Source organism: Mugil cephalus, chromosome 5 (genome assembly GCF_022458985.1).
Source record: "Mugil cephalus isolate CIBA_MC_2020 chromosome 5, CIBA_Mcephalus_1.1, whole genome shotgun sequence".
NCBI classification, from domain to species: domain Eukaryota; kingdom Metazoa; phylum Chordata; class Actinopteri; order Mugiliformes; family Mugilidae; genus Mugil; species Mugil cephalus.
Window position 1 is genome coordinate 25,935,709 of NC_061774.1, and position 12,514 is coordinate 25,948,222.

The window sequence follows — 12,514 nt, forward strand, 5'->3', positions numbered from 1 at the left end:
CTACTAACAGCCATAACTACAGTTGGTGAAAAAACAACTAATGTTGTGGAGGCTTACGACACATAATGACGTTCATGAATAAAGACAAACTCCAACAGGAAGAATTGCTCTCGAAAAACCAAGTATTGCACTAAAATGATGTGAGTGTGGATGTTGCACTTGCAAAGAGCAAAAAAAAAAAAAAAAAAAGGCAAAAGCAAGACAGAATTACACAGGGTGACGTAATACACTGATGAATGGGTATAAACAGATTGATTATGTCCTTTAGATGCACTAGGGCTAAGAAATGCTGATGCTAATGGAAGCGTTCCTTCTTCAAGTCCAGTCAACGAGTTCACTTTATGGCGCGATGTTAATCAGACTCAGAGTGCAGAGCCTCCACAGTCACCAGATCCTAATTCAAGCTTTGGGATGTGGTAGAACGGGAGATTTGCATCATTGCATTCAACTCTTCAATGCCAAATCTCAGCAACGAAGATCTAAAGCCGTTCAGAAAACAAACGTGAGGTGTCCCTAATGAAGTGGCCAGCAATAGTATGCATTAACTATAATAGAGGAAAGATGGCAAATTAAAGCGGCATTGGAAAATTTGATTATCTTTAAGCGGTTAGACACAAATAGGATAAAATAATCAGTGGTTACACGGCGTTCTGCCAGGAACAAAAGCCCTAAGGAGGAAAAAATACTGTTTGTGATAATTATTGGTACGATTGAACATCAATTATTGCCTTTATAAAAGCGGCCCCCTTGTGGTTCAGCGGGCAGCTCCACAATTATCAGGTTCTTTTGTCTTTCGTCTGGTGGATTTGTGTGGATTCAACGCAGCGCCACACCACCGCCATCCGCCCAGACGCATGCAAAAACGGAAACGGGCTCCTCGATTCCATTTGTATTCTGCTCCGCTCTTAAGCCCTGCATGATGATATTAATCATGCAGAGGGAGAAAAGTAAGGAGAAAGGATTGTTGTGGCTGGACCAGACCCCTCACGTTGAACTTGAAGCATCCTTTCCTGCATCTCAATGTCGCGCAGGCTCAAGGAAAACAAAGATTTCGCTACCTCAGGCTGTGTCTTTATTCAAACAAGCCGATATTTCACCATCTCTGGGGAACAGCAGAGCTGACTCGACGAGGGCGAGGGCGAGGATCTCGCCCTTTTGGAATTTTTTCAGCAGCGGTGGAGATTCTGCCCAGAATAGCTAATGCAGGAGTCTGTGTGAGCTGAATGCAATGATTTCCAAATGTCATGGAGAAGGGTGGCCAGGGAGAGGACGCAGCAATGAAAAGATGGATGATAGAAAAATAGAGGAAAGATTGCAGCATGCAGAGTGATGAGGTGATTCTTGGGATTTTATATGTTGGGAGGGAGGGAGGGGGCGGACGTTGTGAAAAGACTCGGGCGCAAAAGTGGAAACGAAGCAACTGCAATGGGAGCATGGGGGGAAATTAACTCTCTGTAAAGAAGGAAGCTTTCCAATATCCAAAAGAGACGATATCCATCGTACGCTGTGTTGATGCAACACAAACAACCTCATGTTTTTTGAAAAGACCATTGATTTGTCACAGAACCCCCAAAAATCCCAATGGGTCCCAATCCTAATGGGTAATTCTAGATGGAAATGGAGTTTGTGGAGGCTCTCTCACATTTGATTAACATATGCACGGACTCGATAGCGATGCACGGACTCCTCGAGACCTCTGAAGGTGTTCTGTGGTATCTGGCACCGAGACGTTTGCAGCAGATTGTGAGTTGAAGCCCAGAACATCCCACGTGTTCTAGGTTTGGTCTGAGATCTGGGGGAATTTGGCGGCTGATGGAAATGTTGTAATATTCTCTGCTACCTCCAGCTTCAGGTGAAAAATACACATGAAGTGATCCAGACAAGTAACATTATAACGTAATAACCTACAAGTGACAACAACTCCAACCATTTCCCTTTGCTTTGTTGCAAAGTACATCATGCACATGCTGTTCAGTACTAAAACAGTGGACAAATTAGAAATAGCAGTTACCTTTATAGACGGTATGCATTGACGTCACGCCCCCCTGAGTGTCAAAAACATGGTGAAATGTGTCAGTAAATACAGAGAGACCAGGTAAAATGTGGATTATCACATCAAATTAAGGACAATTGGACTCGACAATGATCCATATGAACTAACAAATAATAAATGGTCCATGAATGTTGACGTGTGGCCAGAAATCAGTTCTCCTGATATTTATATGGACCTGATTTCAATGACAGGAAATACTGATACTAAAGTATGACCTTTGGGTACTTCATACAACAATGGCTTGGTACTAGAGTACCCCCTTATTTGGAAAAGTTAGTTTTAGTTCATTTCAGTTATGATAAACTTATTCCATTTAGTGTTTTATTGTTATTTATTGTTGGAACTGAAATAGTTACTGTCGACAAAACAACAACATCCATAAACTTAAGGTTTGACTTCATCGATAAATACAGCATAAATTAATATTACCTGACACGAAATGAACCACAACACCAGGTTTCTGTGTCTGGATTCCAGTTGTTTCTTCTAATGCAGCAACACATTTCTCTTTTCTTCTCTTTTCTTTGTGAGATATCTTTAAAAATATAAAAATATAAAATATATCTCTGACTGCTTTTCAGATCTGTTGGTTCAATCTCCCCCCACAGTAATAAAGCCTATATGAATCAAACTAATGCTGCTAATCTCCATGTTCAACTGTCACTTTTTGCCACTCAGTGGCCGTAACCATGGAGACGTCAGCTAACTGTGATGTCACATGTATACCCTCTGTTGGGAGATTAGAGTTAATGTGTTTTATGTAGTTTTGCCGGGGGCTGGTTCTTGGTTCTGGCCAGACAGACCTCGAGTCTCGTCGCCCTGTTGAGGATCCGTCCTTTGTTCCCAGGAGCGTCTGCATATATATGAACTGTCTCCTCTTGTTTACCTTTATAAGTCTAGTATTTGGTTCTTTGTTCAGCGTTCTGGGTCGACTAACCTTTCCAGACCCCGAGTCTGTCGGCTCATCATACACCGTTGTACCAATATTTCTTCAACAAGGCCAAACCAACACCTCAAACCACTTTTTTTTGCTTTGAGTATTATCCTCCTGAAATATTCTTTCTGATTGTTGATGTCTTCTCAAACTAATGCTGCATTTTATGCATTAACACAATCTATAAATCGACTCTTTTGAATGATGAGAAAGGACGAGCGGAGTTGGTTGAAGTCACTCACTAACTTTTGGAGACAACTTAATTTACAGTGAGGTATTTAAACTGTTACTGCCTCTATAAACACGTATGTCTGTTGTGGGACTGTGGAGTTACACATTTGTTGTGTTTTTCCAAACTGTTCACACACAAGCTTTTAATTAACTGTAACGATTAAAACACTCTGAAGCCCAGAATGAGCAGAGAGAGGATGCTGAAACCAAGGTGAACAATATCAGGAAAGTAAAAAAGAACAATCATAGATGCGTCACCGTTTTCCAAAAAGAAGAAGAAAGGGTGAATGAAGTGTTAAAGAACAGCAGCAGCAGTTTTCAGCAGTGGAAAATGAAGAAGAGGAACAAAACTGTCCCCCCACCATCGCTCGGATTTAAGAACCGGCAGGCGAACCTGGCACGCTTGGCCGACTTCCAGAGCGCTTCCCCGCCGTCTTCTGGACGACCTTTCACAGTGTAACCTTGGGGTGTGAGCGGTGCCGGAGACGGCCAATAAAACCAGTGACGCACTGAGGAAAAAATAAAAAAAGGAGAAGAAGAACTGAATCACACCCAGAAGCCACGATTAATCACAGGAGGTTGAGGCTAATATTTCCAGATGAGGAGGCCACCTGCAGCCTCTCAATGGGGTGAAAACAGTTTACTCAATTCTATGAGTGTTTTGGGCTCAAAGAAATTGAAGATTTGCCCTGAAATTATCATCGAATCCTTGAAATTGGACACAGAAAGACATGTTGCATCAGACTCCTCTTCGGCTCCATCTGCATGACACCAAAAGCCACTTTCTTGATCTGCGTCGTCGTTGCATAATCACGTCTGTGTTTTCAAGCCGGACTCCTTTGGCTCCTTAAGCGCGTCGCTAATGCGCTGTAATGTAATAAAATTGCCTCGCAGGCCGGCGTCCAGCTTCTGCACAGTCCAGGATTTTTTATTTGTTCTGCATCATGAGTTCTCCCTCATTGCCAGCGCCACTGGAAAAACAGATACATTATGATATTTGGTCTTTGCTTATTGAAGGGCACGCTGTGCACTGAAGCGCTGCCAGTGTTTATTTGAGAGCAGAGATGATTTCCAAGTTTAAACAGGAACCCCCCGGTAATGATGCTGGCGTTCCCCGTCTCCGAAGAGAGGGATAAAGAGGACACAAGGACACCCGCAAATGAATAAATACAAAGACTCTGTTCTGATCTTTTTCGTCTTTTGATGTGCGAGGGCAGAAGCTGCTGCCGCCGCTGCCAAAAAACTACCTACCGTGTCACCTCAGGGGGAAACGAGAGCACGGGCCAGTGGCAGGGACACCCGGACACATGATTGAAGCCAATAAGCAAAAAAAAAGAAAAAAGATGTGCTGAGGAAGCAGAGGGAGAAACGAGCACCGCTGTCAAGCTGGATTAACCGTTTTTACGTGATAATTCACGTGAAATTAGTTTCTGTTCTAACAATAGACCATGTTACAGCTGATGAGTCAGTATTTGTCAAGTGTCTTTACGATGCCACGGCTCAGGATTCACTCAGGATTTCACTCCTCGTTTGGTTTATTCAGACCAGTTATGAAAGAAGGAAGGTGAAAAACCTGCAAATATACAAAAATAAATCCAATGTAAATAAAATCAAACATTTTCCATCACACTTTGAACCAAATATTTTGTTTTTAACTTGCATGAAATCAAGTATTTATACAACTTTTAAGCAGAAATGCGCCATTTCTATACATAAATGAAATAAATTTGCATTTTAACAAAGCAAAATTCACCATGTTTTAACTAATACTGATTATCAACTTAACTCAAAACATATTCAATTGAAAGTTTTTTAGACAAAAAGAAATATTTACTTCACATTTTAATATTTTGCGGAAATGTGTAACAAAACAATGCAAAAGCAGAATTGGAAACAATGAAAGTACATGTGAATTTATTACATTTTCACATCGTATCAAACTAGAAAAGTTAATAAGCTTAAATAAATACGTTTTAACCTTTGTTTCCACTAGCAGACTAATGTGTCCACTAATGAGGACAACGGGTTTAAATGAAGAAGAATTAGCTGCAATAAAACTCTAAAACTTATGGTCCCCATAGGAGGACGCAAGGTCTCAGGAGTTTAAAACCACTCTTCATTGGATGCATTCTTTAGATGATCATCCTCTCTCTTCTCTCTCTCGCAGGTCAGCATCTGTTTGGAGTGCAACAGCAGCAAACTTCGGGGGCTGAAGCGCAAGTGGATCCGCTGTTCGGCACAAGCCACAGTCCTCCACCTCAAGAAGTTCATCGCCAAAAAGCTTAACCTGACATCATTTAATGAGGTACGGGTAATAACACGCTCCATCAGCCTGGAAACCAGCAGCAGCAGTGATGAGAGGGAAAACCCCCCACAGCCACATGTGTCAGAGGAAACAGAGGAAAATTTAGTCCCTGTTAATATCTTAAAGAATAACAATTGTCTCCGGTCATGATGCTTCCAGTTAACTTAATCCCTTTACCATTTATTTATTCCTAGAAATTTGGAACAAATCTCTTAAATTCTTGGCGTTCAGTGCATCAGAAAGTTTAGTTAAACTGCAAGAAATTACATAAAGATAAAGGTCAGTTTTGACTCATGCGGGTCCTTTTGTGTTTGTTATATTTAGCAGGAAAACGAGCACTTATCATATCTAATTTTTTTCTCTTCTTACTGTCTTAAACCGCGTTCAGATCAGCAGCAGCAGCAGCAGCAGCAGCAGTGGGGGGTGGGTGGGGAGGAGAGTGGGCGATAAATCTGACAGATGGATTTTTAGATCGCCGCGAATAATCATCACAATCGCCTGCTTGTTCTCTATTTGTCTGTTTTCCTTTTTAAACTGGCTGTCACAGAGATGAGTGGCTGGGCTCCATCATATCGTCTCCGGCCTCCGTAACACGGCTCCGACGAGGCGGACGCTCTCCCCGCCAGCCATTGTTGTTCCCTCTATCGACTCTAAAAGGATTCTGCTTTTAGCAACGAGCCAAATGTTGGTCTCTTCTGCAGGGAGGATGTAGCACAAATGATTAAAGATGTGTCTGTAATAACTGACCTGCAGCTTATGATCCTTCACCAGTCGTCCCCCATCACTCATCCATAAAGCAAGAACCCTGTGCATAAGTATGGAATTTGATTTTAGAAATTTCCAGGTCTGGAATAATATGGTAAATGCAAAATGTTTCCAAGACCTGCACTGAATCTATCTGGGTTTGATCTTAACTTATTTACATGAGCTACATTACCTATTAGCTTTAATATAACAGATATAGCAGCACATATATTGAGATTAATGAAAACTAACAATTAATTCCATAATTTATTAACCTGTTACAAACTATTTACTTAAATAGTGTCTAGAAAAAGTATGGAATTTTTAAATTTCAAATGTGCAGGAACCTTGATAACATCCGGTCTCTTCCTACTGAAAAACTACCCAAGAAAGGTGCAAAATAGCTTTAAAAAGAAACAAAGATGCCATAAATATACTTTATACAGCTTGTTTTATGCAACTAATCATAAAAATTATTCTTTTATTTCATGTAGTACTAGATTAACACCTGATTGTTGAGCTCTAGTCTTTTATTAGGAGCCTCTTAGTTTTTATTGTCATTAAATATAGTCGTTTATGGCCCAGGTCAGACCTGCATTAACATCCATCCTGGGAAACGGGAGCTTAAAGGACACGTGTGACACCCAGGAAGAAGAATAAATACAACTATTATAATAAATTTACATTAGTGAATAAGATTTATCTGTGAAATTATGTTTTCAGGGTTATAATCTGAGCTTTTTGCTAAAATAATTAACCTCCCGAGACTCGAGCATTTGTTTGGATGCATCTTAATTTCTTTAAAAGATAAGTCAATTCTGACATGTGCAACACAATACAGGATTGAAATTACCTTCCTGAAAGGCCTACGGTGCAGCAACTAAACAAAAACATATGTAAACAAAACATGTAAACGTTGAGAATATAAGAAATATAAACATATGACATATATGACATTGAGCGTGACAATATACACAAAGTGGCTGATGCAACCCTGAGTTGTATAGTGCATAAAATGGAGTGAATATATGTATATATATATAAATAAATATACAGTATATTATAATATAGATGTCACTCACTGATGACATTAAGATCTTTAGGTATTTGGGATTAGTAAAAAAAAAATAAGCATCATCTTTGAACTGGAAGAAGTTTTTGGAAAAGAAAAATATATATATATATGTGGACACAGATTTTGTTTCACTGCATATTACAATTTAAGTCACCAATGAGTAAACAAAATCTAAAACTGTTTATTTTAATGCAAAAGCAAGAATTGGAAACGATGAAATCCCACCGTCCTCAAACGTGTACTCGTGTACATATCACAGTAGTTTGATTTGACTTTTGTCTGCCAGCACATGGCAGCGTCTCCTTATGAGGACAACAGGGTTTAAATGAAGCAGAATAAGAAACTGCCACAAACCTAAAAACCAAAAACACGAAAACCATCAACTTACTACGAGAGACGACAAAGAAAATGTCCTGAAAACAAATCTGGACCGTGTTGTCATCCCAGTCATTTAGAGCTCAACAACCCACTTCATGTTTGTTTTTTATATATCTAAGAACCTTCACATATTCAATTCAAAAGTGTATTTTTTAAGTGTATTAAATAATAGCTACTTATTCCTAATAATCTGTTTTCTTTCTTCTATGGAATATGTTTTAATATGTTTAATAATTGACCGTCTGTGGTGATGGAGGCTCAGATCGTCCTTCCAGAGACGGGCAGCAGGGGGCGCTGTGGCTGTGTATTCTACCTTTCCTCCCCTCTCTGGATTCCCTCCCTCCTCCCTCCCTCCTCCCCTCCTCTCCCAGTATTGATTGACAGATGCAGATGCGAGGCGCTGCTCAGCAGAATATCAATGTTGACTTCACAGGAGGGGCGGTAGATTTTAGGAGGGGGGAGTCGGCCTCGTGTTCAGTATTGAACTTTATTTATTTCTTTATTTATTTAGTTTTCCAGAGCCTGGCAGCCTCTCTCTCTGTCAGAACAAGCCCCCTCTCCACCCACTCCACCCCCCCCAGCTTCAGTCATGTCAGAGCAGAGAGTGACAGAGGTGTAGCTGCTGAGAGGTTTTACTTCCAGATGAGGAACCTCCACCCTGACATTTAAATCCTCTCAGCTCAGACGTCGTCCTCTAACCGTCTCTTCTCTCCTCTTTTATTTCCCACCCCCCCGCCTCCTCCCACAGCTGGACATTTTATGCAACGAGGAAATCCTGGGGAAGGACCACACTTTGAAATTTGTTGTTGTGACGAGATGGAGATTTAAGGTAACCGACAGTTTGTTTTTCGTGCTACGTGTGTCTCAGCTCGGCAGATCTGATTTAATTATTCCACACAGACGTCGCAAATTAAGACGCTGCCATCAGACCCAGTTACACCTAATTGAAAAGTACTAATAAATAAAATGTTCTCATAAGAACTTAATAAGCCAAGCGATGGGAATATCTACAGTGTGATCATGATCCCAGCCGGCTGAGTGGAACTGATTCAGCCGATGCTGTTTTTTGGTTGTGAGAAAAAAAAAAAAGCTAAAAGATCAACATTTTCTTTTAGCTGTTGCTTAACGATACTGTACTAAAATGAGAGTCTTGATTATGAGTTGGAGGGCCTGGGGGGGTGGTACACCCTGAAGAGGCCTCAGACTCCACACACAAAGAAAGTTTTCCCGCCACAATAAGAGTAATGTCCCACATACTCTACTTTTAAAGGAAACCTCAAACAATGGCTTAACGTTAGCCAGTAGTGCAGCCATTGACCAGACTTGGGCTTATCTGACTGTTGACCTGTTGTGTTGTTGTGATGCTGTTGTATTGTCATGTTCTCTGTACTTTATTCATTTATTGTATAGTTTCTATCCTGACTGTGCTGTGTCACTGTCACCTGTATTTTTTTTATTTATTTATTAGGGACTGAGGATGTAAATTAGCAGCTCTGCTATAATCCATCTTATTTACAACAGTATTATCCCATTTTGTTCTTCATCAATGTCCCAATAAATTTATCTTATTTTAGTTTATCTTAGCTTAGTTTATTATTTTAGCTTATCTTATCTCACTATCTTATCTTAGCTTAACGTGGCTTATCTTAGTTTAGTTTATTATTTTAGCTTATCTTATTATCTTAGCTTATATCTTATTATCTTATCTTATAGTTTATAACTTATCATCTTATCTTATTACTATCTTAGCTTATTATCTTATCTCAGCTTAATTTAGCTTATTTTAGCATATTATTTTAGCTTAGCTTATTATTTTAGCTTATTTGAGCTCATTATCTTAGCTTAACTTATCATCTTATCTCTTTATCTCAACTTAATTTAGCTTATTGTTTAGCTATTATTATTATTATTATTATTATTATTATTATTATTATTATTTATTTATCTTATTATCTTAGCTTATTAGGTTATCTTAGCTGATCTCAGTTTATCATCTTATCTTATCTCATTTTCTTAGCCTAATTTAGTTATTGTTTTAGCTTATTTTAGCCCTTTATCTTAGCCAAGCTTATTTTAGCTTATCATCTTATCTCATTATCTTATCTTAGCTTAGTTTATGGTCATGAAGGAGGATTTTGTGCAGGACTCTTGTATTAGAATGATTTCACCTAATTAACTAATATGAATTGAAGCCCCAGTAGAGCTGATATGCTAACGGTGGCCCTGGGAGTCATGCTAGGTCTCTGCTGTAGCTAGTAGAGCTAATAGTAGTAGTAGTAGATGTTAGCGGGTCACATTAGAACAGACACCACACTATTAAATCAGTTCTTTACTACATAGCCTCCATGTTTCTGTCCCTCTCAGCACAGATCCGACCTGCAGCACTCAACCATTAAGAGAAATCCATAGTTTAAGAGACGGGCTGAGCCCAGATAATCGATGGGCTAATTGTGAGCAGTTGAGCTTTTTTATTATCATCATTATTATTATTATTGTTTTGCAGAAATCCCCCCTCCTGCTCCATTACAGACCCAAGATGGATCTGCTGTAGCTGCGACGGACACCACGGTTGTTTCATTTCTGTTTGTTGGCCCGGCGGCCGCGAGGACTGTGCCGAGAAGACCTTTTTTATTTATGCAAAGACGATCAATCAACCAACACCAAGCAAACACCCGGTATGACGGTAAAAAGTCAACACAAGCCAGCAAATCAGGATCGGAAGAGGAGGAGGAGGAGGAGGTGGTGATAGGGAAGGAGGGAGGATTGAGAAGAAAACAACAAATAAATAAACCTGGCGGCCTCCTGCACAGACACTGCAGCACTGGTGCGTTTTTAAAGGAACTACAACAACCATGTTTTTTTTTGTTTAGTTTTTTTTTTTTTTTTTTTTTTTTTTTGTCCGCTACATCCTACATATGTGAACAAAAAAAAAAAAAAAAAAAGAGAGAGAGAGAGAAAAACACACAAATGGAGAGAAAGCATATATTTATACTTTTGTACAGAAGAGACACATCGGAACCAAGACACTACTGGTGCTCTGTTTACACGCAAACAAGATGTCGGGAATCTTTTTTCGAGCTTTTCGTGCAGACTTCGGCTTCCTCCTGAGACACTGACCGAGACGAGGACGAGGAGGAGGAGGAGGAGGAAGAAAAGGAGGAAGAGGAGGAGGAGGAGGAAGTTTTTTTATAGAATTTTTTTGTTTTCTTTTCACAAACACACTCGACACATCTTGGGAGCACACACAGAGAGAGTATACGGAAGCAGAGGTTATATAACAGGCATCAATTTTTACGCTGTTTATCAAGTAAACTGTCTCAGAATCTTTTTTTTTTTTTTTTAATACATATATATATAAAAATTTCATTTTTTTGTCGGCTTTGTCTAATTTGCTTTTTGGGTTCTTGATGATTGTCAATTGTGAATAGGCTAATTCTGTTTTTTTTTTTGTTGTTTTTTTTGTGTAGTAATTTATGTTCTATATACCGATATTGTACATAAAATGTCATTACAGAGAGAGAGAGATTGAAGAAAGACTTTAGACTGTTAAGTAAAAAAAAAAGAAAAGCAGAGTGGATGCCAGAAGTGCTATCTATATGTCGGGGCGTTTAAGGTGATAAATTAGGATTATTAAAGACGTCAGTATCAAACTATATAAATGCATCTTTATGTTGTCTGAGAAAGACACAAAACAGCTATATCAAGTCCTCTTCCATTTAAATCTGACCTGATGGAAGGCGGATAAGGAGAGAGCTTCTAAACCTGTCCCCTAACCTCACCCTCAACATCTCTTTTCTGTTTCTTCACCATATAATGAACAGGTTTCAGAGTAGCGGTTCGTTTTTGTTTTTGTTTTTTTACTCTAATGCAGTCATTAATATCCGTCCCGTTTGAGTTTGTGCAGCCTTTTCAGCAAAAACACTGACACGCCCACATGTTCTAACAGCTTTAGCTTTGGTTTTCTTCGACTCACGCTCGGGTATTTGTTGAGATTTTCACAACAAGCGACGCAACAAGAACAGGTCTTAACAGCCTCGGTGACAGTCTTAAACTATTACTTTTCGAATCCAGCGACGGTGTTTACCTTTTAAGAACAAAATCTAAACCGAGAGTTGGCCCCAGGTAGACAAACGTGAGAGCAGGTTAGTGATTTTTTTAAAAATATATATATATTAGAGAGAGTCTGGTCAACTCAAACCATGGGTGCCATGTTGGATACATCGGAGGGAAGATTTGTGCTATGTTGAAATAAATGTCTTATTTTCACCATTAACAGGCCTATAAATGTTATTACCAATGTCTGTCAATATCTTAAAGACCCTCACATAAATATCCGAGCGTCTACTTCCTTTAAATATCTTAAATGAGTTGTAAAATGCTGTATAGCCAATCACCTCATCAGTCATGGAGCTGTGTTTACCTTCTCCTCAGTCTCCGTGTTCATCCATCACCGTTAAAATTATAACAACACTCAGAAAAAGCTAAAATTAAACTAGTCTTACTGGTATTTAGTATTATCATTATAGCATTAGCACGCTAGCTATATAAATTACACACATGGGTTTCAGAGTATATATGACGCTAGCTGCTATTTTTCAAAGCCTTTAGCTTAGATAACTAGCTAGCATGAGGCTAGGCTAACTTCATTCATTTGTAAAGTGGTGTATTTGAGATCAAGGTTCACATTAATGATCTTAACAAACACCAAAGAGAGACGTTGACATTTACCTCATCACATAATGGAGAGAAATCAGTTGACGTCCAGTTCTTCCTTTTAATCTTCTGCTCCATAAC

At 39.3% G+C, this 12,514-nt stretch overlaps 1 protein-coding gene across 1 annotated transcript in view; it reads left to right on the forward strand.

The window, feature by feature from the left end:
• Positions 1-10,617, forward strand: part of LOC125008496 (polycomb group RING finger protein 3) — a 59,572-nt gene extending 48,955 nt beyond the window's left edge. The window contains exons 8-10 of the mRNA XM_047585770.1: positions 5,386-5,523; positions 8,469-8,549; positions 10,224-10,617. Of these exons, the coding sequence (XP_047441726.1) occupies positions 5,386-5,523; positions 8,469-8,549; positions 10,224-10,271 (267 nt within the window). The 3' untranslated portion in view covers positions 10,272-10,617. The remainder of the gene's footprint in view (positions 1-5,385; positions 5,524-8,468; positions 8,550-10,223) is intronic.
• The last annotated feature ends 1,897 nt before the right edge of the window (positions 10,618-12,514 follow it).